Source organism: Jatropha curcas, chromosome 3 (assembly GCF_041381405.1).
Source record: "Jatropha curcas cultivar XTBG-Jc1 chromosome 3, XTBG_Jcur_1.0, whole genome shotgun sequence".
In the NCBI taxonomy this organism is placed as follows: Eukaryota; Viridiplantae; Streptophyta; class Magnoliopsida; order Malpighiales; family Euphorbiaceae; genus Jatropha; species Jatropha curcas.
The window spans coordinates 32,577,175-32,602,276 of record NC_143153.1 but is presented as its reverse complement, the minus strand read 5'-3'; the positions used below and the strand labels follow the sequence as shown (position 1 = coordinate 32,602,276).

General features: G+C 36.1%; 6 protein-coding genes across 6 annotated transcripts; 2 read left to right on the top strand and 4 right to left on the bottom strand.

Moving 5' to 3' along the window:
• The first annotated feature begins 1,377 nt into the window (after window positions 1–1,377).
• LOC105646988 (protein ULTRAPETALA 1) lies at window positions 1,378–6,410 on the top strand. Its single transcript, XM_012232955.4, has 3 exons — window positions 1,378–2,100; window positions 3,627–3,951; window positions 6,022–6,410. The coding sequence occupies exons 1-3, from the start codon at window positions 1,899–1,901 to the stop codon at window positions 6,194–6,196; spliced, it is 702 nt and encodes a 233-aa protein (XP_012088345.1). The 5' UTR covers window positions 1,378–1,898; the 3' UTR covers window positions 6,197–6,410.
• Window positions 6,411–6,734: 324 nt separating this feature from the next.
• On the bottom strand, window positions 6,735–10,326 carry NAF1 (nuclear assembly factor 1). The gene is made up of 3 exons (XM_012232954.4): window positions 9,153–10,326; window positions 8,198–8,275; window positions 6,735–8,048 (listed from the first exon to the last, which is right to left on the bottom strand). Exons 1-3 carry the CDS (start codon window positions 10,095–10,097, stop codon window positions 6,888–6,890), a joined length of 2,184 nt encoding a protein of 727 aa, XP_012088344.1. The 5' UTR covers window positions 10,098–10,326; the 3' UTR covers window positions 6,735–6,887.
• Window positions 10,327–10,775: 449 nt separating this feature from the next.
• Window positions 10,776–11,550, bottom strand: LOC105646986 (uncharacterized). Its single transcript, XM_012232953.4, has one exon. The coding sequence runs from the start codon at window positions 11,345–11,347 to the stop codon at window positions 11,141–11,143; it is 207 nt and encodes a 68-aa protein (XP_012088343.1). The 5' UTR covers window positions 11,348–11,550; the 3' UTR covers window positions 10,776–11,140.
• Window positions 11,551–12,096: 546 nt separating this feature from the next.
• Window positions 12,097–14,555, top strand: LOC105646985 (Pentatricopeptide repeat (PPR-like) superfamily protein). The gene has a single exon (XM_012232952.4). The coding sequence runs from the start codon at window positions 12,200–12,202 to the stop codon at window positions 14,012–14,014; it is 1,815 nt and encodes a 604-aa protein (XP_012088342.1). The 5' UTR covers window positions 12,097–12,199; the 3' UTR covers window positions 14,015–14,555.
• Window positions 14,556–14,701: 146 nt separating this feature from the next.
• On the bottom strand, window positions 14,702–18,213 carry LOC105646984 (Pentatricopeptide repeat (PPR) superfamily protein). Its single transcript, XM_012232951.4, has one exon. It carries the CDS (start codon window positions 18,079–18,081, stop codon window positions 14,998–15,000), a length of 3,084 nt encoding a protein of 1,027 aa, XP_012088341.1. The 5' UTR covers window positions 18,082–18,213; the 3' UTR covers window positions 14,702–14,997.
• A 1,081-nt stretch (window positions 18,214–19,294) lies between these two features.
• On the bottom strand, window positions 19,295–25,018 carry SCAMP3 (Secretory carrier membrane protein (SCAMP) family protein). Its single transcript, XM_012232950.4, has 13 exons — window positions 24,698–25,018; window positions 24,037–24,102; window positions 23,220–23,315; window positions 23,056–23,118; window positions 22,601–22,634; window positions 22,388–22,510; window positions 21,966–22,028; window positions 21,743–21,836; window positions 20,585–20,630; window positions 20,420–20,487; window positions 20,046–20,094; window positions 19,756–19,821; window positions 19,295–19,655 (listed from the first exon to the last, which is right to left on the bottom strand). The coding sequence occupies exons 1-13, from the start codon at window positions 24,749–24,751 to the stop codon at window positions 19,569–19,571; spliced, it is 909 nt and encodes a 302-aa protein (XP_012088340.1). The 5' UTR covers window positions 24,752–25,018; the 3' UTR covers window positions 19,295–19,568.
• Between the last annotated feature and the right edge of the window lie 84 nt (window positions 25,019–25,102).

Here is a 25,102-nt window from a genome sequence, read left to right as displayed (position 1 = left end):
AGGTATCCATTATTCCTTAATATATTTAATTAGCTAATCAATATCTTTGCAGGCCACTGCTACTTCTGCCTCAACACAGCTTTTTTAAGCCCGTGTGTCATGTGTGCTGTGGGAGTAAGATACCCTAATTTTTTTGATCTCGAGAGATCCTTTATTAATTAATTCAAATTAGTGTCTTAATTAAGAAAAATTACTGAGAAACCCCTTTAAAAAAATAAAGAAATGTGGTAGGTTATTGATTCTTATTTACTGTAATTTTTTTTATGCTGATCTAATGTCAAATGGGTTTTCAATTTTGGCTTTATTATTACTTATATATAAACACAAAAATTGTTTTTGTCATATGAGATTTTCTTTTTCACAATGTAAATTAAAAAGGGTCAACAAAAAGCATGACTATTGCAATTACGGCTCCATTTTCAAAACCACAAAATTAAACTACTTGCCATTATTGCAGAACTATCGGTTTTGTACAAATTCATTGCCAAAATGGCTACGGCACACCATTTTTGTCTCCGTGGTGTGACTTGTCATCTTCCTTTTTCTTCTTCATTGTAGATAATAGAAGGGGTAGGAGAGAAATATGGTATGTATGCTTTCAATTTGCCAACTACAATCATAAATGACTTTAACCCGAATAGGAATAGCTCGTTAACAAAAACACTTGCGAAGTTGATTATTGTATTTTAAATTACGAGTTCAATCCTTCATAATGTAAATTATCTCGCGCTAAAGTAGCTTTTTTGCCACCATACGCAACTTTACAATTACAATATATAAAACATAGATACGAATATAAAAGAATAGCAATTTCTAAAGTAGCAAATGAAAGTTTTGATCTTTTCTTGAGTAACTCACACACCTAACATTTTGGCTGTGGAAAAGGAGCATAATTTACCTATGAAGAAAAACACAGAGTAGTGTAATGTATTTTAACTTGAGCACATGACAGACACAGCTGTTTACAATAACTAGTCTGAGCCTCTCACCCACCCACCCCCGTCTCTCCCAAATTGCCGCCACCACCACCACCATGAATGTTACCATTCACAATTATTACCGTGACCATTTTTAGGGTTTAACTCCTAGTTATTACTATTCTCTTTTTTTTTTTTTTTCACAGAGTTTGACACAGATTACAATTTCACAGCTTGCAGTTAAAAAAAACTGAAAAAATAGTAGTAATAAATGTATTAAAATCTGTCTCTATACTCTGTGGAAACAGTGCAAAGCCACCAAAACAAGCAAAACACTAATAAATAAAGAAACAAAGAAGAGTGAACACTTTTCTATATGAAGCGGATACGAGTTATTATATATATGTGTGTCTCTCTCTATATATATATATATATATATATAAACCTCGTTTCCTTCCTATGAGAGGGATTTTTCCCATAAGCCAATAGCCCTGACCCCAAAGCTCTTCCTCTACGGCTCTCCCTCTCTCTCTCTCTCTCTCTCTCCTTCCTCTTTCGCTTTCTCTCTCTCATCTAATTTCTATCTCGTGTCATGTCATGCAGCAACTAGCAAAGCATAGTATAGCACCCCAACATAAAAAGGCTTTTAACCCAACCCCTCTCTCACACTCACACCTCGCGACATTTGTTTCTCTTGGCCAGCTCATTTTCTCTCTCTAAAACAAATACCTTCTCCAGATGTCTATCCAGTGACACTTTCAACGTTTTCTCCACCAGATCTCTAAGAGGCGATGCGGGTTTTCATCAAAGACTCCCTTTTTCTCTTATTTTAAAACCTTTGTGGTTTTCTGGGTTTTTCTTCTGATACGATACCCATAAACCAAAATCGTATCTTTTCTGTTCTTTTAGATTTTCTTTGGCTGAAAGATCTCTCTGTTGGGTTTTACTCTTTTTTCGCGTTTTCCGATAACGGAGAGGGAGATGGCGAATGGTATAGAGAGAGAGATATTGTTTAGCGATGAAGAGTTGAGAGAGATGAGTGGCGTCAAGAGAGGTGGGGATTACATAGAGGTGACGTGTGGGTGTACCAGCCATAGATATGGTGATGCTGTTGGTAGGCTTAGGGTTTTTATCAATGGTGACCTTGAAATTACCTGTGAATGCACTCCTGGTTGCAATGAAGGTCGCTCTCCTTATCGCGCTCTCTCTCTCTCTCTCTCTCTCTCTCTCTTTCTCTTTCCGCCTTTCTCTTAGTTTCTCTTTCCTTTTTCCCTTTTTAATGAATGGGTTTTGATTTTTATGCATGTTGAATGTGTCTTATGTATCTTGACGTTGATGGGTGTCGCTTTCTGTTGTTTAATCAAGTGATAGGGGTGCTTCACCAGTTGTTTCGTTGAATTCGTTTCCTATATATTCTAAGTGTATGTTGTTTTGTCTCAGAGACTCAGTTCTGCTTGCCTTCCCACCAGAAGATAATGCACTTTAATCTGTGGGCTTCTCTAACTGGATATCTTCTGGTTCAGATATTGAGAGGCTTCTGGGTTCATCAAAGAAACTATCTTTTGAGCGCACCTCTTTAAACTGCATTACTGTTTTATGATTGCAATGCTTTTGTGTTTGGTTTTTCAAGATTTGATTTTTGACACCAGAGCCAATCTTCTTGTTAGGCAGAGTAAGCCCTTGTCCAGCATCATTTAGCTCCCTATCCACAAAACCGTCGAGCAACCTCTCTAGTACTTTATTATAGCCGTCTTTCTTTGTACTTACATTACATCGTGTAAAAATTCACGCTTTACTTTATGAAAGAGCTATTAGTTTATGTTAAGGACGTTAACTGGCTGGGATCAAACTATAGTATTCAAATGGAATGGACTAGCATGCACGCATAAAGTCAAGATATGTTATTTGTGCTCTTTCTTTGTGCATATATTTCTGGCTACGTTTTGCTGAGTTTCAGCCTGAAGTTCAATAGGATGTATCTTCTCACGACTCAGGTTGCATCCTCCTCAACATAGTGTCACAGTGCAACTACAAAGCCTGACTCACTAGCGCTTAAAGTTCTGAGGATTGCTTCAATGATTGATGTTATATAAAACATTAGTTTCACTCTCATTTCTCAACCTGAAGCTTCCATGACCGACCTGGGGCTTTTTGATATGACCTTAGGGGATCCATAACTCAAAGCTAGCAGCTGAGGCTAGGAGCCATATTTCAAAAGCATGCTAATATAAATCTCACAATGAACTCCCATATACTGTCATTACGGGTCCTAGTCAAGGTCAATGCTTTGTCTTGCTACTAGGATCATAACACTTTGTTCAGGCTCAAGTTTGTATGAATGTTCTTGGTTAACATGCCATTATATGCCTTTTGCAAGATCATATGTTATATCTGCTGGCAGGATAACCAAGTTAAGGCATGCATCTTGGCCGCTGCTAAGTTTATATCAGCTCTTAGTAAAGGGTGTTTGGTGCCTTTTAACTCTTATTGGGTTCTCTTGGGATATAATATTTTCGTACTCTGCCTCAAATACTTAGAAGTTTTGTGTTCTGTTCATGTCAATAATACGCATTAATATGCTGTTGGATTTTTTTATTATTGCATTTTATGCAGCTGGCTTAGATCAGATAATTGCTTTATTTACTGAAGAATTTCGGTACTTTCTTTCTCTCCATAATTAATCATGGGAATGGTAATTTTGATGAACAGACAAGCTCACTCCAGCTGCATTTGAGAAGCATTCTGGAAGAGAGACAGCAAGAAAATGGAAGAACAATGTATGGGTCATAGTTAATGGGGAGAAGGTACCTTTGACAAAGACTGTATTACTCAAGTACTACAACCAAGTGTCAAAAAGTGCCAATGGTTCCCACAGATCTCAGAATGGACGAGTTTCTCATCGTGATGAGTTTGTTCGCTGTAACAAGTGTAATAAGGAACGGAGGTTCCGACTGCGGACCAAAGAAGAGTGTCGCATTCACCATGATGCTTTGGCTGATCCAAACTGGAAATGTGCTGATCTGCCATTTGACAAGTACGTTTCCTTCTTACATTGGAATAATTTCTACTAAATGATTCTGGATGATTTGTATCAGATTTTCATCTTAACAAAGGTTAGATTGCATGCTTCTGAATTTTTAGTTTATTGTTACTTCCATAAGAAAATTACAAAATTGAAAGTTAAGAATCGGCTGCCTTGAGCATCTAATGAGGATTATCAGATTATGATTACCATATTTATTCGAAAATAAGAAAATATAGTTATTGTAGAAGAAGCTATCTTTCTTTTGGCACCATGGATTCAGAGCTGACCTATATTCCTTTATCTACAATTGACCTATATTCAATTGCATCATTTGTTAACCTTTTTCATTTTTATTCTTATCCACATTAATTTGTTCGCTAGAGCAGATAACTTGTACCAATGAGAATTAACCTTGTAGTAAAACTTCATCTCCTAGGACCTTAAAAATGATTTGTTTACCTGCGGACATATTTTAGTGCTACCAACTAATAAGATTTTTTTTTTTCAGCTTATCTTCATTTCCATGTTCCTGTGGAGAAGGACTTGGAATTGAGTAATGAGCAAGACTTTGCTCAGTAAATGTTTTTGTAATTGCTTTATCATTGAATTATAGCAGGTACAAGTATTGATTCTAGAAAAATAACTTCATTGAAGTGAAAACTATGAATAAGAAGTAAAGATGCACCAGAAATAAAAGCTTATATGATGCACATTAGAGCTTGACTGTAGGCAATTGAACAGTAGAGGCTGCTATAGAAATTATATATATTTTCAGTTTTAATGGGGAGCATTGTTGGCATGTGAAAATTTTGGTGAACAGTCGAGTATTCATCAATCAAGTTGTTGTTGTAATGCCTCTTACTGTCCCATTTGCTCTTTTCTTAGTTGCTGTAGATGGAAAAGGAAGGAATTTTGACGTTAATATATTCATAGACACCTGGAAAAATTGACGAGGGAAAACATTTTTGATAAAAGAGTTTGCAAACACATGGAATGGATCCTAGTTGTGGGTGTTCTTCTCATAGGCTTAATTTATTCCTAGAGAACCCCCTGTTTGCAATTACCTTTTGTTCTTTCCTTTAGTTCATTATCGGGTAATGATCATTTATTACGTTAGTCAATGAATAAAATTGAGGAGGTTAAGAAAAAAGAATCTTTTGGTGAAATATAAGCCTGATGGATGATTCTTCAAGAATGGATGTTCATTAGCTGAGTAGGATAGAGGTAAAGTAAATGCATCCTTGATCTTTCAACTTTTGTTGTTCAGTAAGGAAAATCACTTAATTTTTTTGACTAAACGTGAAGTTCTTAATTGTTTAAGAATGACATAGTTTATCTAGAATAAAACTAAGTTCTAGCGTTGTTGGGGTATTTGATATGATGATACATATCTAAGTCGAAATGACTCAATATGATTGTCTTCCAATGTTAAGATGATTTCTGATACAGTCAAACTTCTCATGCCAGAAATTGAGACGTATGGTTTCAGTATGTCTATTATCCTAGATCTAAAGAGGGTGTTCTTATCCTGCTAGTTTCTTATCCATCTTGTGTATTTCTGTTACAATGAATATATTTTGCTTCGCCTACCAAATCTACTCTGTGATTGCAGTTGGGAACTAGCATGGCAGATTATTAAGTTAAGGTCAGCTAGTTTGCACTAACCAATATGATAAGAGTTTAAACTATTTTTCCTCCGTCAATGGTAGTCATAGACTGGAAGCATACTTATCCATTATGTGAAATGCTGCATTGTTTCTTACTTGTATTTTCCATTAAATTTTGTACTACTGAAAAATGATAATTTCTTCAATGTTTTATTTCTTAAATGCTTTCTTGACTTTTGAAATTTCCTTGCATATGTCCTTTAAAAGCTGATCCACCTGTTTCTTTGTAAAGTTTATGCTTCCCTTTCTGTTTTTGTTTGGTTGAAATAACATTTAAATCAGTTGAATTGTGAATACTTGGTCTGGAGGAAGACATGCTAATTGCATGTATGCACAATATATTGGCAAGATCCTCTCTCTTTTTTTTTAAGTTCAAATATGAATGATTCAATTCACTGCTTTCAAATATCAGAATAACATGTGATGATGATGAAGAACGGGCAAGTCGAAGAGTATACCGAGGCTGCACCCGCTCCCCTACATGCAAGGGCTGCACTTCCTGTGTTTGCTTTGGGTGTGAAATCTGTCGTTTCTCGGATTGCAGCTGCCAGACTTGCATTGACTTTACAAGGAATGCAAAAGCTTAAGTCCAACTATGCTTTTACTCCTAAATATTACCATCATTTTGTGGTCCTTTTATGGCCATCATTACTTCCATCCATTTAATCCCCAGCCCCAAATTCAGTGACATTCTCTCATGTTGAACTTTGAAAATTCCAGTCTCTGGGCTCAGCATTGTTTCTCATTGGCTGTTATAACATTTGAAATCAGTTATTTATCCCTTCATTTGTTTTGCATGTATATATTCTATTCCTCTAATATTTTTTTATTCCTTGCTCTGTTATTTCATGTTTCTTTATTATTTGAGAAGAGTGCAAGTTCTATATTTTACTTGAACAGCTTGCTTTTACAAGGTAGAGTTGATATAAAAACAGGCAAAACCAGAGGAATAATGGGAATTATAATAGTTCCATCTACTTTTAGCTATAAACTTCCACAATGACGCCACTTCTTTTTTTCATCTCCATTTCGTAAAGCTGGCAAACAGAAGTGGCTTGTGGGGGTAGATTATAGCTTACTTTCTGAGGTATGGCCTGAAATTTGACTCTCAATCAGGCAAAAGGATTTCATTGGAAAAGGGGGGAAAATTTCACTATCTTTATCATTTCGAATAGTTCATCTGATGTAGATAAGTAGACATAGTTCAAATATACACAACGGATAAACGATAAAGCAAAAAAAAAAGCACAAGCTAGGCCAATCCCAAAATGCCTACAGCTAATGACCTTCATTTGATGGCTGCCTGCCTCTACCTCTCCCACCTGCAAAACGGCCACCCCTGCGATGATGAAATGGTTTCCTTCTGTTACTTGTAGAGGCACCGGGATTATATTGCCGAGGAGCTTGAGAGTTGTCAGGAACGACAGGCAGAGGTGATTGATTACCATTCTGTCCCATCAGTGGTCCACTGGACAGCATTACTTTGTCTCCCATATTGATGGTATTCAAGTTTGGAGCAGGTTGACCCTGGAAGCCCATCCCAAACGTAGCTTGGTTAAAGCAATTTTGGCCTAAAACTGGAGGCCAAGGCGAAGGTCCAGCAAAAAGATTCATCTGTGCGCCTGATAGCATGCCAGTAGGAATTGGACTTTGATTAGGATTGAACTGTTGCTGAAATGGCATCTGATGTGGAAGTTGATTCTGAGCAGGCCATGGTATATTATTAGTTGGAAATCCACCAGGAACAACTCCATTCTGTGGATGCTGAGGAGGCAACCCATTTACCCAGATTCCATTAGAAGGTTGGAAAACACCCGCAGTTGGAACTATTGGTGGAAATGATGGAAAAAAGCTAGTTCCACCATGAAAATCCTGTCCTGTGGTTGAAGTAGAACAATTATTCATGGATACTCCTACAGAAGATCGATTTTGCTGGTTCTGATCAGGTGGTGGCTGGCTGACACCCATCAAGTTTTGCTGTCCTGAGGGTATATCATTCTTCCAATTCACATTTCTATTATTAACCTTCTTTCTGTTATTTTTCTTGTTTCCAACTGTCTGACAATTCATGCCCCTTTTAGACATTTTTTGCATTCTCCTGTACTCGGCCTCTTTCTCATCATCTGAGAACTCTGCATCATCCGACAACTCTTCATCATTATCACCAGATGCATCATACCCTTTCTTGTAAAGATCCTTGTCCTTGAGCACATGATTGGCAAACTCAGGAGTAAAAGAAATTGAAGTGCCTTGATGGATCCCAGCAGGGACTTCACTTTCAGAATTGTATCTCACCACATAATAGGGGTTTTGAACAGGTCCAAATATCTCATCAACAAGCCCCAAAGGAGATCTTTTTTCAGTTATCCAAAGGATGGAACCCTCATTAAGAGGATTATGCTTCTCCACCCCCTCCACAATGACTTGGGCACCTAAAATCTGAAAGTTTGTGAATAACAACATTATTTAATTTTTACTTTTAGGCGAATTAAAGTTACCTGGTGTATGCGAATGGATCGAAAGATCCAACAACATACAGTATTAAAATCAATTTGAAAAATAAAAACCTAGCGGGTATATAGGCTTACTGACAAAACAGTTCCAACAGGCAGCATTTGATGATGAGGTTGCAATGTAACATCTACAGGAGGAACTGGAGGAAGAACCTGCAAATTTTGGTGCAGTCTATTAATTCAGCAATATGTCACAACAACAAATACTTTTAACAGCAGATTTATTTTAACAATTCCTCTCCAAAAAACTAGTCCTAAACAGCAAGTGGAGGAAATAATCAACATAAACAAGTTCCAAACAAAGAGAAACCCAGAAAAAAGATAAACAAAAAGGAAAATAATAGAGGTCCATATGCAGCTAACCAAGTACTAATGTCGGAACATTCTTGATTAGTTACCCCAATCAAGAGGGAGAAGAGAAATGGCATGTGAACCACAAATATTCTTTTCTTATTATCTCAGGTATTCTCTCAGTCCGAGACATCAACACCTTGTTCCAAGATTTTTGATAATATAATAACAGAAAATTAAACATATCAGATCAAAGTAACTCCATCTAGACCGTAATTCCTAGACCCAACACTTTATAAATTGTAACTACTAACTGAAGCACATATGAGCAGAAGAGAATATCCAATCCAAGCATGTCAAGTCTAAGATACCTGCTACTAGTGATGAATTTAAACTGATTGCTAAGTTTGCATATGTTCGACGAAGTAAATCACATACATTACATGCATTAGCTTAAACTGGTTCATAAACTTAATAAATTCAACCTCAGAAGTGCCAGACAGCCTGAGAGAGTCAAGGATATAGATTAACAAATAAGGCTTCTTTTGTTTGATTAAAAAGAACATATAGATACATAACAATCTCAAATCTAACTCCAATATATATTTTATATGAAATGAAATATGGACAAACCTGAGGAATGAGCTTTGATGCTAATTCAAATTCAACACATGAAAAGAAGTAAAACAAACAGAAATTTAATTCTTACAAAAGTAAGATCACAGCTGCAATCAATTACCTTAAGCTCATTCTTTGACATAATGGGTCCCTTTGCAACATAAGCATCCTCCTCCGCCTCTGCCTCCTCAACATTATCAAATTCAACATCGCTCCAATCAAGCATCTTGTATCCATCATCTTCATCCTCCTCTTCCTCCTCATCATCAGCAGTCTTACCAACCGTCTCCCCTCCATTAATATCCCTTATCTCACCTTCTTCAATCTCACCCTCTTCTACTTCTCTATTCAATTGCAGTCTGACTTCCTCCTCCTCCTCCCCATCATCATCATCATCATCACTGCTGTTGCAACTACTACTATCACTATTGTCAGAAGATGATGTTGAAGAGGAACTACTTGCACTGGCAGATCCAGAATCACTTCCACTTCCATTCTCATTAGCTGTTATAATATCACTTACCCCTACACCAATAACAGAACATGATTCCGTCGCCAAATTTATATTGCCAGTATCCATCTTACTACTTGCCACTCCACCTTCAGCAACACTCCCATCAGTAACAACCGAACATGGCCCAGAAATCAAACTTACCTCTTTCACAACAATCCCATCACCACAAACAGGACTTGAACGAACCAAACTAACTTTTCCCATAGCCTCTTCAATAGAGGAACCCAAACTCCCCTCTTCTTCAAGCCCCACCTTTTCATCTTTCACCATCACGACACAGCCAGACCCACTATCAATTGGCTCCTCAAAACTTGGATTAGAACAATCCATCATTGGTCTTGACTCAAAACAAGAGCCTTCATCAGCCATCTTCCTTTTTCCTGTGCTATCTTCAAAAAAATCCTTTATGGAGTCAAAATCAAGAAAAGAATCGGCGAATGATAAATCAGAGAGCTTGACATCTTCAATTGGGTCTTGAAAGTTTTTGGATTTGGAAGCTTGATTATATTCTTCTTCGTCAACAATGGTGGGTTTAGGTAGAAACCCCACCATGCCTGGGAAAATAAAAATCAGAGCTTTCTAGGGTAAAATTTATGTTGAGTAAGGGGAAATCAAATCTCATAGTTACAGAAGAGGGAGCGACAGTAATCAAATTTATATGAGTTCCCTAAATGGGTGGGCGGGTTGTTAACTTGTCTTGTGAAGGAATGGTTTTGGTTCTTAAACCCTAGCGGGACAGCTAGTAGCAACTTTAGGGTTTAGCAGAGTGCATTCGGCGATATAAGAGAAAATGAACTTAAAATACAAGAATTTTGTTAAACGCATCGTTTTATTTCATGGGCCAACTTGGCCCAAACCGAAGCAAAGTCCATGCAATTCATTTCACCGCAAAAGGCAACTTCCTCTCGTTCATCTTAAACACTAATAGCATATTTTCGTTTCAATGACCTAACAATGAGTCCACTAAATCAAGATTATATATTTTTATTCTTTATATAAATATTTTATTATTAAGACTTCCTATACAAAATATAGAAACTTAATATATGTATATAGCATACATTCCCTCTTAACAAAATTTTGAGTTTTGATTTCTTCTAAAAAAGTTAACCCATCTCTTCTTCTTTCTAGCATTGGTTGAAACTTGAAACTGAAAGAAAGTGAATTCTTTAATGGCTTTGGGTTTTCCATCCACCTAGTGATCAACTTATTAAGAGATTTAAACTGTACTTTACTTACTAATATTCTTCATTCATAATTTTCTTTTAAGAATTTCCAGTTGAGATTTTTTAACTCTCTTATCTAAAAAACTAAAATAAAAAACAAACAAGTCAACTCTCTCCTTTAAAGCCTGCCATTGCCAACATCATTTCTGTCCTTCCTCCTGCACCCTCTCTCTTCTTCACCCATTATAATTTAATTAAAATTTTCATCATGCATGTAACAAGAAAACACATTGCATAATATATCTATTTCTTCTACCTCAAATTGAAAACAAATATCATAAATTAGATGTCAAAGCATTGTTAACTAGCTAGCTAGCTCCTACATAATCATACAATGAAAAGAAAAAAGAAAAAAAAGACTGTACATAATCATCGGTAAGATCGAAGAACGGCTCCACAGAAAGTACAGACAATTGCTCTCCATGACTTCCAATAAAATGGAACATAACAAAATCTTATAGAAGTTTTCATGTCAGCCACGCTGGCACCACCACCGCACCTTGAGCAAGTCCCCGCCGCAGGCTTGCTTCTTCGTACTTTCCGAGTCTGATCAACGAGAAAGCAGAAGCATACCATGATGATGTGTTTATTGCTTCTCTGTTTGAATTTTTGAACTTCAACGAACTCTGCTGCTTGAAGGTCTTGAAGTGAAGCTAGTAAATTACTCTTCAGAGATTGCGTATGGGCACAACTTGGAAGATCGATCCTTTAGACCGTTGGCTTTAAAAGCTATAGATGGAGTGGAGTAATGGGAGAGCTGGCCGGTGTCTAATGATTTTTTGACTTCTTTTTATAAAGCATAATAATAAATTTTCATTTAAGGGTCCAGTAGATCTTTGCCACTTGTCCAAATACAGTTGTGAGCAGCAATTATGGAGAGGGTGATAGGTGGGTAAGATTAGGGGCACCATGGTCGAAGTTGAAGGGAATGAATGAATGGGTGGCAGTTGTTAATGTTCTTTGGTCCATTTGGCCATCCTACAATTGGGATCTCATGGGCTTGGAATAAAGGGCATAACTTTAATGATCAAAACCGCCTAATCAATTGAGATGAACTGTAATAACTAGAGGCATCTACCTTTTATATATTAAAATTACCCATAAAATTTGGAGTTTTTTCAATGATATAGCCGTATATTATTTGTAAATTTTTATTTTTTCGTCAAATTTAATGATTTGGCAACTATAGCATGCATTTGGTTGAAACTTTAATTCTTTACTTTCACTTGGTCGTGTTTTGACTTTCATGTTTGGTCTTGTTTTGACTTTCGAGTTTTGAGGGGCCAGGGTGAGTGGAGCAGGAAAGATGCGTTAAACGTAAACAGGTCTGCAACAGAAACAGAACAATACATATAAAGGCGCGTACTTTAACCACTAGAAGTCTCCGAACGGCCAATTTTTAAAAAGATTTGTGTTCGAGCCATTTTCATGAAGCTCTTCTTGTCAATTAAACGCCATTGCAGCTCTCTTGCCTCCCTTAATCATAACACCTCTCAAAATCCCCAAACTAAAGAATTCAGAATAATCCAATACTGTAAATCAGGCGCTCTCTTTGATGCGCTTCACATTCTCAACTCTTTAGACTCTGCCAAACTCTGTAACAAGCCATTTCTCTATGCTTCTCTCTTGCAAACTTGTACTAAAGTTGTCTCTTTTAACCACGGCCTCCAAATCCACGCCCATTTAATTAAATCGGGTCTTGAAACCGATAGATTTATTGGCAATAGCTTACTTGCACTTTATTTCAAGTTGGGTTCGAATTTTTTTGAAACAAGAAGACTTTTTGATGGACTTTATTTTAGGGATGTGATTTCTTGGACTTCAATGGTAACAGGTTATATTAAAGTAGGAAAACCGAAGAATGCGATTGAATTGTTCTTGGAAATGTTGGATTTTGGGATTGACCCAAATGGGTTCACTTTATCTGCTGCCATTAAGGCAAGTTCTGATCTCGGTAACTTGAGACTTGGTAAATGCATTCATGGAGTGGTTATAAGTCAAGGGTTTGACTCGAATTATGTTATTAGTAGTGCTTTGATTGATATGTATGGAAGAAATTATGGGTTAGAGGATGCATGCCGCTTGTTCGATGATTTGCTTGAACCAGATGCTATTAGTTGGACATCTGTTATTTCCGCTTTTACGAGGAACGATATGTATGATAAAGCTTTGGGATTCTTTTATTTGATGCAAAGGAAACTTGGATTGGCACCAGATGAGTTCACATTTGGGACAGTGTTGACTGCTTGTGGGAATTTACGTCGGTTGAAGCGAGGAAAGGAAGTACATGCTAGGGTCATTACATCTGGATTTAGTGGAAACGTGGTTGTTGAGAGTAGTCTTGTTGATATGTATGGCAAATGTGGGTTGGTTATGGAATCTCAACATGTTTTTGATAGAATGAGTATAAAGAATTCAGTTTCTTGGTCTGCATTGCTTGGGGGTTATTGTCAAAATGGGGACTTTGAATCTGTGATTAGGATTTTTAGGGAAGTAGAATCGCATGATCTCTATAGTTTTGGAACTGTTCTTCGTGCATGTTCTGGCTTAGCAGCGATAAGGCAAGGGAAAGAAGTACACGGCCAGTATGTGAGAAGGGGTGGTTGGAGAGATGTTATTGTAGAATCAGCTTTAGTTGATCTTTACGCAAAATGTGGTTGTATTGATTTTGCACATAGAATTTTTTCAAAGATGTCAGTTAGAAATTTGATAACTTGGAACTCTATGATTTATGGATTTGCCCAAAATGGAAGAGGAGAAGAAGCTCTTCGAATATTTAATGAGATGCTTGGTGAAGGTATTAAACCTGATTATATTTCATATATTGGAGTTCTTTTTGCTTGTAGTCATACAGGTTTGGTTGATCAAGGGCGGAAATTTTTTATGTCAATGACCAAGGAATATGAAATCAAACCTGGAATTGAGCATTACAATTGCATGGTTGATCTTTTGGGTCGTGCTGGTTTACTAGAAGAAGCTGAAAACTTGATTGAGAATTCAGATTGTAGAGAGGATTCATCTCTTTGGGCAGTTCTTCTTGGTGCTTGCACACCGTCCACAAACTCTGGTGCTGCAGAACACATTGCAAAGAAACTTATGAAATTGGATCCTGACTACCACTTGAGTTATGTTTATCTTGCTAACATCTATAGAGCAGTGGGCCGATGGGATGATGCGGCAAAGATTAGGAGATTAATGAAAAAAAGAGGGGTTAAGAAGATGCCCGGAAAAAGTTGGATTTAGACTAATGGTAACTTGCATTCTTGTCTAAACGTGAGAGATTTGGCATCTCTGGATGATTTTTCAGGGGAGATGGGTTTACATACATTATGGGAAGTTGGGAACCAACTTCAAGTATGGAGACAATCTTAAATGCCTCTTTAATGTAGCTTCTATTAGTCTCTCTTAAGTCATTTCAGACATCCAGAATGACCAAAGAAATACAATTTTCAACTCAGCTATGAAAGCAGAACACAAGATTTTCCTGCTGGTGAATTACGACCAGCCGACCAAAGAATTTTCCTTTCTGAGAGAGCTCAATGCTCTCTCCTCTCTGTTTACTGATTAATTATGCTATCAAGGACAGATTTCCGTAGACTCCCCTGCATCTAGAAGAGAAGATGTTCGGCTTCTTCTTCTACCTCTTTTTTTTTTTTTTTTTTTCCTCATCTTTTATTGTCTTTGGGGAAGCACTCCCAGCAACAAATAAGATTCGCAAGAATTATTTGCACCGCAACTAATTTAACCTGGAGACCATAATGAAAGTACACTTTTTTGCTGAAAACGTTTTTTTTTTTTTTTCCTTAAAAAAAAATTAAGTATTTCAAGAAAAAAGAGATTAACATTATATGAACTTAAATAAGAAAAAATTGGCAGAAGGGGAGAGAAGATTATGCAGCGGCAGAGTTAAATTTAAAGGACAAGACAAACTATAGAGAGAGAGCCAAAACGGCTTCTGATATCCACTATATATATATATATATATGCACACAGGGAATCTCCATGTTACATTTTTATAGTTCTCCACTGAAACCCAAACTCTACCAAAGGCCTAACAATTTGACCATAGCGTCATGCCTATGCATCACATACCAATTCTTCTTTCCTTGAAAAAAATATGTTCCTGTACAGATTACACAATGGTGTCTTTCTTTCTTTTCCTCAACTTTTGAGCTTTGGGTTAGGAGTTCTGAACATTAACATGCAAAATTACGGATTCTAAATACCTAAAGAACTCCATCAGATTCATCTTCATCTTCATCTTCAAAGTCAGAATATTGCTGCAAACCAGAATTGGAATCAGAAAATTGTTGAGGATCAAAACCAAATTTCAGCTCTTGGTTAAACAATTCCGCCAGGTCATGCCTGTTAGCATCTTCGTAGGCATCTACAACAGCCTTGAATAAGGAATCATTAGGATTGATCTCTCCATATTTTAATTGGCCATGAATTCTTTTGACACCTTCTACCATGCCAGCCTTTCCATAACAACGGACAAGATTAATGTAAGTCACAAGATCTGGTTCAAGGCCCTCATCCTGCATCTTCATGAATGTGTTAAGAGCTCTGTGGATTTCCCCTGATGATCCATAAGCATATATTGCAACATTGTAGGCAAAGGAATCAAGAGCTAAATCTGCTTTTGCAAATGTATCACAGGATTCAAGTGCTAAAGCATGTAAACCCACTACAGAGAACACAGAGGTAAAGACAGCTTGTCTAGCATAAGGTTTTCCCTCTTGATAGGATGACTCCAACTGCATTACGGCTTCAGTTGGAATGCCCCCTTTCTTCAGCACCGTAAATAATATTTTAAATGTCCCACCATCCGGCAATAATTTCCGGCCAATCATCTCATGCAACAATTTAGCACACTCGATTAGCTGGCCAGTAGTGGCATAAATTGCCATTACCTTATTATATGATACAGAGTCCCTTAGTAAACCTGATTGTTTCATCTCCTCTGCAACATCAATGGCTTCATCAAGCATGCCCATACTCTTGTACAGATACATCATGGTTGCATAGGAAACCCCATCTGCTGAACCCTTCCTTCTCAATTCATTGAAAACCAATTCCGCTTCAGATATCATGCCAAGGTCAGCATAGAGACTGATCATGCTATTTGATGCAATAATATCTGGACCACCCTCCAAACTCATCATCTTCTGATACAATTGTTTCGCACTGTCAAAGCATCCAAGCTTGCTATAAACCTTAATCAGTGAAGTCAGAACTATTTGATTTGCTGAAATTCCAGACTCCTCCATCATGTGGAAATATTCAAGAGCTCCTTCAACTTTTCCAGCCTCTGCATATCCATTTATTAAAGCACCGTAAACAACTTCATTAGGTTTTACACCTGCCTTCACCATTTCTTGGTAGACATCAGCTGCGTCAGAGAGATGGCCTAGACGGGCATAGCATGCAATAACAGAAGAGAATGTTAGGCATTGAGGTTTAAATCCTGCTCCTTGCATTTCAGCCAATAGGTCCCTTGCTTGATCCACCAAATCAGCACCAGAGAACATTTGGATGAGAGAATTATATGTGCATTCATCAGGCCAAGTCCCATTATTCCTCATGCTCTTAAAGAGAGAAAAGGCTTTATCATAAAGCTTCCCCTTACCATAAGCTTTGATCATCACATTATATTCCAAAATGTCCCTCTTCTGTCCCACTAAAGCCCTCTTCCCATAAAATACAGACTCAGCTTCAGCCCAAAGCCCCATTTCAGCATAAGCATCTATAATTGCCGCAAATGTCTTTGGTGAAAATCCACCATCAAGCTGGCACTTATCTAAGAGCTTCTTTGCCCTATCAAGCAATCCTTGATTAATGTACATCTTCATAATACCTGGCAAAGAATGCTCATCAATACGCTGTGATGATTTGTCCATTTCTTCAATTATAGTTTCCACTTCTTTCACCATATTCCTCTCACATAATTCATGAAGAATAGTTCGGTGGGTTACAGTATCAGGAAAAAGACCCACATCTCTAATCTTCTGATAACACTTGATGGCTGCATCGATGTTGCCTGCGTCAGCATACAGGGATAGAAAGATGTTATAAGTTCTTGTATCAGGAGATATTCCCCTTTCCTCCATCTTATTAAGTAAAGTCTCTGCTTCTGACAGATGGCCACTACTTCCACAAGTATAAATCATAGTGTTAAAGGTTATAGTATCCATTGGCACCCCAGATTTAACCATATCTGAAAAGATGTCAGCTGCATCACTGAGACGCCCTGCCTTCCCATACAAATCAATTAAGGTATTATATGTAGATGTTAGACATGGCTTCCTAACAGTACTTTCTGCATCCAATGATCCAACAGTTCTCGGAATAGGAATTCTCCCACCAATCTTGAAAAGTTCGGTTGATAAAAAATGCTTGAAGCTAACTGGTGCAGAATCAGACCCATTTCTGAAATTACTTGTAGCATCCAATTCAAGGTCATCCAACTCAATCCGCCCAATGCACCAGTCCTTATAAAACTTATGTGCCCTATCAAACTCCCCTGCGTCTTTCAACGCCTTAATAACTGTATTCATGGAAATTTCATCAGGGAAAAGCCCTCTAAGTCTCATATGCTTAATCCACAGTAGTGCTTCAGTAACAAGACCAGCCTTTCCATAAACATCAACAAGCATTCCATATGTGTTATTTGTTGGCAGAACGCCATTTTTTGCCATTTGAATCCAATAAAGCCTTAGGTCATCCCATTTTTGAGCTCTGCCCAATGCTCGAAGCACAATGTTATAGTGAATAACATTAGGTACATAATCTTTCCTCGATTTGAAAAACTCAAAAACTCTAACTACTCTCTTCCAGTTCCTCTGTTCCTTGAGAATCACAGTCTGTTCTTTTGGACTCAAATTCTGACCAAAAGAATTAAGGGTTTTCTCAATATCAATATCAGATTCCAAAGACCTTAAAATAGAAGGCAGTACACCTCCATACCTCTTCTTTTTACCATTAACAGAAGAGCTCTTTGTGGGTAAAGATAGGTTCTTCGAGCGACACTGAAGCTTAAACCCTAGAGAAACCCTATTTCCTTGAGGATTTTGCTTCAGGGAACTCCTAGGAAGAGTAGGGTCACCTGGAAAGGTGTTGGGTAAAGAGAAAAGCCGTCTTTTTGCAAAATTGCCGTCTTTTTTATGGAAGTGATTAAACCCTAGCAAAACCCTTCCTTCAGAAGGAGAAGGAAGAGAAAGGAACTTACTTGGAAAAGAGCAGTGATGCTCTCTTGAACTGTGGCTGTGATTGCAACTGTAACTGTAACTGTAACTACATCCGTGAAGCATCTTTAGGTCAAAATCTGGTGCCCTTGCAAGAAATGCTTGCTTCTGTTACTGTTGAAATCGCACCTGCAATTGCAAATGAAGTAGAAAAACTAACTTCGGATTTTTAATTATACCCTCCAATTTATGAAAGATATTTTAATTTCGTTTATGTGGAGAACTTTATGGCTTTTTCTAAGAATGGTTTGTAAACCGTTAATAATTATAAAAATTTAAGAAAACAAATTTGAGCATCAATAAAATTAATTAAAAAATAAAAAAAAAAGTAAGAATTATAAAAAAAAAATTCAATAGATAAACAAATTAAAAAAATCAAAGGCATGAAATAAATAATTCATTAATTTATGAGTGATTCAAATTGTGCATTACAATTACTCGATGGTAGATTTAGGAGAATGTATTGAATTAAGAGCGTGTTAGATTTTAAAGCATTTTAAAATTTCAATGGTATTCGATCTAGATTCTTTTAGAGTTTATCAAAATTTTATGCTATTCAATTCAAACTCTTATAAAATTTATAAAAATTTGATGGTATTCAATTATAAATACGGTACTCACTATCAAAGCTGTTTGATATAGCGGCCAATGGGAGCGGGATGGCCGCCGTCGATACTAGCCATTGCAGGCCTTTAACTGTCGATGGCTATAAGTTTTTAACTAAGAAAATAATGATTTTGGAGCATATGACGTATTTTTCTTTTTAGTCTTTCATTGTTTTTCATTTTTCATTTGACTCTAAATCTTTTAATTTGTTCAATTAGGTTTTGAAATTAATTTTGATTAAATATATAAAAATCATTATAATTTTATCAAAGTCAATCAAAATCTATAAACAAAAGTCTCGTCAATTCAATGAAACTCTGCGTAGAATTCTAGTGAAATCTGTGAAAATCTTAAGAAATCTTTCAATTCCATCAAACTTAATAATTCTTTTAAAATCTAACACAATTCTAATCCAATACACCCTTGTTAAGTTCAAATCTTTTTCTCTAATTCTCAAAAAAAAAAGGTGTAAGTTTATTTGTCTAATATAAAATTTAAAATTTATGAAATTAGTGACGATCTCATTATATATATATATGTATATGTATGAAATAAATATTTTAGTTTAACGATTTTTTAGCTTAATGAAATTCCATGGAATATAAGTAAATTATGAATTTGTAATTTAGTTAATGGTACATTTCTGGCATTCTATGCATATAGTAACTGCCGCTGCTGAGAAAGACGTAAAAGAATAAACATAAAATCGTATATTCGGAAACATGTCAAAAGGGAACCTGGAAGTTTACTCACAGCCTCGCTCACTACAAAACCTCTAAAATGAATCTAATCAACTTTTTCTAATTTATCAAAGATTCTTAACTCCAGAATATGAACATCAGCAAGTTTTAATCCTAAAGCAAGGTGTAGAAAAAAAAAGTGAATCGACTTCTGAGTATCTTTTAATTCCGTGCGCAAATAATATCTCAGTTCTTCAGGTGTGGATGTCATAGTGCAGCCATCATAGTCCTCGTTGCAGCTTCCCGCTTAATCTCTGCAGCTTTTCCACTGCCCCGGAAATACATATAAACTTGCTGCAAAATTGAAGCAACAGAACAAAGTAATTTACACACAACCGCAGTCGACAAAGTATATCAGTTAAAGTATAGTGCAAAGTCGCAGAAATTACTGAACCTGAATAACCCAGATACTGAGTAGGGATTCAACACAGAAAAGTCCAAATCCAATGAAGTAGAATATCTGCATGTAAAATTTCAGAGTTGCTTGCATTAAACCAGGTTGGGCATTCGAAATAAATAATTCATCAATCCATGACAACTATCAACTCCAGGTCGCCTAAGACGTTTCTACAAAACTTGTTGAAGATCATAGTTCCAATAGGTATTACAAAAGTGTGGACAAAGATAATATTAGAAGACTATCAATACATACCTAACATAGAATTCTAAAAGCTAAAGACTTACCCCAACTAAAGCGTGACTGCCAAGAAGATCTATTGCAGGCAAAATACCTCTGCACACAAGATCGCACCAAAACATTAGAACAGTAAAGAAATTATCAATACCTACATTAAAGGCAACATAATAAGACTGCTTTGCAAGAGAATATGTGTAACATTATTCAATATTTTCTTTTTTTTTTCTTCCATGTAAACAGGGATGGAGAGAACGTAGTTACATTTACTATAACCATAACAATTAAAATCTTCAGTACAATCAGGAAAAGACAATCAAATGAAAAATGATATCTAAAACTAGCCATTCCCTTACCCAAAAGCAAAAAATGCTGTTATTTAGCGAACAAAACCTTACACAATACAGTCTAAACGAAAACTTACGCAAGAGATTTCCCCTTGAAAATAATTGGAGGAGCAACAGCAGCAAAAATACAAAAGCCAATATGGACCTGCAAGAGAAAGCACGAAGGGGGAAACGAGGGATTTGAAGAAAACTTTCAAGGGAACAAAAAGAAAGATGCATAATAAGAACATCAACAAGCTTACCATGTAACACAAGAAAAACCACCCAAATTTCAGAGCACTATCAGTCCTGCATAAAAAGTAGGCATAACATTTTGTTAGAGAAACCCAGTAGATTAAAAAATGCATAAAAGACAGATTGATAACTAAAACCATTATATTATTTTATGAATTAATGATCAAAGTTAAAGTACTTCAAAAGCTACCTCTAAATTTATTGTTAGCCTACTTCCAAATTTTCATTCAAAAGAAATATCCTAGTGGTTCAATGGTGTTTACTATAAAAAATAGAACCAAGTTTACTGAATCTATTCAGGCATCACAAATAAATGATCATAGAACAAAATGCATACCAAGCTATCATCTGAAAAAGACAATTAATATCAACAGTCATTAATAAACTCTGGCATCCGTATGTCGGTGGGATATGGCAACAGAAATGTGCAGGATTGTTAGCTAGTGAATCAGAATATCAATTGAATTCATCAATAGCACACTCTTCCATGAATTATCTAATCTGTATCACAATCTCAGATACAATAAAACAAGACTTCTTCATGCACAAAAAGGAATTGCTTGTGCCTTCCACTTTAACCATCAGAAATATGCAAATTTGCCAGCTAGTGAATTAGAATATCAATTGAATTCATCAATAGCAAACCCCTCCATCAATTATCTAATCTGTATCACAACCTCAGATACAATTAAATGAGACTTCTCCATGCACAAAAAGGAATTGCTTATGCCTTCCACTTTCACCCCTTCCTAGAGTATTTCACATTCTTCCTCCATTTTCACTAAATATAGATTTATGCTTTCTTCTTTTACAGCATGATGTATCAGATCATGCAGCATCAAAAAAGATTCTACATTTCAGAAATACAATTGAGAGTAAGCACGTCTAGAATCAAACACAAATAAATATGAAAATCAAGTACTTGCATTATCTACAAAGTTGTCTGTGAACTTATAGACCAAAGAAATGTAAAGCAAGCATGTCAAAATGATCATTTGATATAAATTCCAGAATGAGGTTTCATAGAACACAAGAATCTGAACGGTCAAAATCCATTTCATACAAATAACATTCATAGGTGAAATTCCCATGGGCATTTAATAGACCAGAAATGTCATTGGTAAACGAAAATGAAGTCAAGTCAGAAAATGACTGATTATTAATACCTCATTGCACGATATAGAGGGCGATACCACATAACATAGGCTCCAGGAACCCCCGAGATGAAGTAGATGACAGCAAGAAACCAAATTGTTGGACCTGACAGGAAGAAAACACATTTAGACCAAAAGAATGTGAAACCAGATTGTTAGATCTAAAACTGAAGTTCAGACCATAATGGTTCAAGACAAGGTTGCAATAAATATGCTTAGTGGACGCAAAACCAACCTTCTCCTTTGATCCAGGCAGTGGTAACCGCAATAATATTCCACAGAAGACATATAACTAAGCCTGCAGTTTCCCACAAATGAGTAATTATACAGCTGGGCTAATTTACAGAAATATTTCTTATCAAAAAAAAAAATTTGCAGCAGAATGATAACATAATCCAAAGTCTTCAACAGAAAAAAAAAAAAGAACAAAAGATCTCAATTTAATCTGCAAAAACCTATTATACAGATGAGGCTAAACTACCACACATTTTGATTCTAGGTTCTAATTGTTAAAAACATCAACCTATATCAATCACAGAAAATGAAAAATAACTGAGAAAAAAATGTGAATCCCAAAGCAAGTAGCATCCCAAAGATATTAAACCAAAAAAAAAAAAAAAAAAAGAAAAAATCATTAGATATAGCATTAAAACTCACCCAACAATGTCGTAAATGCAACATATTGCAACCTCTGTAGGTGAACTGGTATCTCATTTCCAATGTCATGATGGATAATAGGGAAAAAAGGTGGCCAATTCTTCTCTTCTATAACAATTCCAGCTGCAAAAACCAAACAGATAATGTTATGGTGTAAAATTGTCACTATCTATAATATACTGGTCTCATCAAATATATAAAATAATAGGTTACCCCGTGCTATTGCATCTTCTCTCCGCTTTAGTTCCTGAAGAACACCAAAATAGCAGACTTCAAATAACTCCAAGGAAAATTTATTTTCTATACAGCAAGAATATGTGAAGTTCATCATATATGGTTGCAAAGCTCGTAAATTCCAGAAGTTTGACATACAGAGTAAAACAATTATCATAAGGATCACTAATAATAATTGGAAAATATAATATTTTTTCTGAATATCCCACATATTATATTGCCTTCAAAAGCAAGATTCCAATTATCAGCTACCCACTAATATTTACGCTTAATATGTATTTCAAAACCAGCAAAGACATCTCTAACACCAACCACAAAATTGAAAAGTGACTTGCAAACATTAATATCAAACACCACTAAAATAAAAATTGTTTCTGAAAGCAGTGCGTGCGTGCATATATCATCCAATTTTAGAATTGTTAATGAGCAATCACCTGTTCCCTCTTCTTCAACTCAGCCTCTTTAGCTTGGAGTTCCTTCTCCTTTGCTCTCAGATCCTGGAGATAAACAGAAGTGGAAAAAAAAAGACTTTCAGAGAGGAAAATTGAGTTTTGCAGAAATATACTGCATGATTAAATATATAGGGTCTTCTAAATACCTTTGCGGCATCAAGGGGAATATCTATTGTTGCACCTCGGTCATAGGGTTCAGGAGGAAGGGGAGAAAGTCTTGAATTTGCAGGAGGAACATTATTCTAGAAAGTTGCAGGAGTAACATTATTCTAGAAAGTTGCAAGAATGTAACAAGAGAAAACAAAAGAAATAAGCCAATAACAGCAGCTCCAAAGCAAGAAACCCAAAACTACACAGACTGGACAATAGTGCATATAAAAGAAAACAAGTAAACCTGCCACAATAGATACAATCATGATTCATGAACAGCTCCTCTAGAAGAACGAGGCTGATGGGCAAAATAAAAAAGCAGAGGACAAAAGATTTGTTCTAAGAAGATGTAAGAAATAACACTTGTAGGGCACCGCCATTGGCAAATAGTAAGAAAAGATAAGATAAGGGAGAAGCAGTGGGTATGGCAAGATGCAGATTGTACACAGAAGCATCCACATGACAAATCTTTTATTCTTCTTCACTGTAACAGGAAGCATCCAACCACCATTTCACTTCTAATACTCACTTCAAAGGTACATGAGGAGTCAAAAAATAATAAAGGGGTGAAATTGCATATATTACTAATCCAACTGTTTGAGTTTCTTACTATTGTGATGGGGCCAATTTCAAACCAATAAAACCAAATACAAGCTAAAAGCAACCCAAGCATACATGAAAAACTTCTAATGTACTAAAAATAAAGTGCATTATACTATTAGATGGTCTAACATAGTAACAGCATCTTGGAAAGTGATTTCCACCAAACAAAAATAAACGCAGACAAGATATTGAAGGGAAAGGCAAGCTTACTGGCATGTAAAAGGCACCTCCGCCATAACTTGATTGCCCTGACCCTTTTCCTTTTGCTGGTTGATCCTAAAACCAACAAACAAAATTTAAAAAAATAATACAAAAAAACTAAAATAAATCAGTAAAAGATTCTCTATTGTAGATAATATGAACTTGTAAAACATAATAACTAGATGCATCACATGAACGCGTTCTATAAGTTAACTCTACCTTGATTAACAGCCATGGTCATAAGGAGCTTGTACGGCACTAGTTCATACGCATGTATGAAATTTAATCACAAAATGAAAAGACAAAAATGAAACCAGAAATTGCTGAATTAGACAACACTGGAACAGATAAAATTCAAAAGATGAAGATAAGATCCAAATTGTTCAATTTCTTTCGCATTTCCATTCCTTTTATCAGTAACCAAATGGAGCATTTACGTAGAAGAGCAGTAGCATTAAATCAATACCGGTTCGTAATAACACAAAATGAAACCATCCAAAAATAGATTTATAACTCACGTTTAAGATCTCAAATGATAAACTATGATGTAAATCAAGCATTCATGAACAGATCTAACAAATTCAATCAAAAAAATTAAAATCAAACTAAGCAAAACAGCCACCAGGCAATTCGAGATATACATTGTCTTATAATAATGTAAGGAACATACCGCGAAAGGATTAACCTCTTCTTCGTCGAATGGGTTAGAATCGTAGCGACTCATTAGACCAAATAAGAAGATCTAACTTCAAGTCCAAAAAAGAAAAAGGTAAAGTAAAAAAAAAAAAAATCCAATAAAGAGATAAAGTATCAGATATCGGTGGAGATTCTATGGGGGTGGATCGGATGAAGGAGATGAAACGTTAAATGAGGAAGGTAACCGTAGAAAATGGTTTGAAATATGAGGATTTCGGGTTGGGGTTGTTTGTTTCGCAGGAAAATTCAGAAAAGAAACAACAGAAAAATTCGCGGGTGAGTGAGAGATAGAAAAGGGGAGGGAGAGATAAAAAAGGTTAGTTTATATATTGCTGCAGTGTAACAGACTCAGAATTTAGTGGATGGTGACCAATTTTAC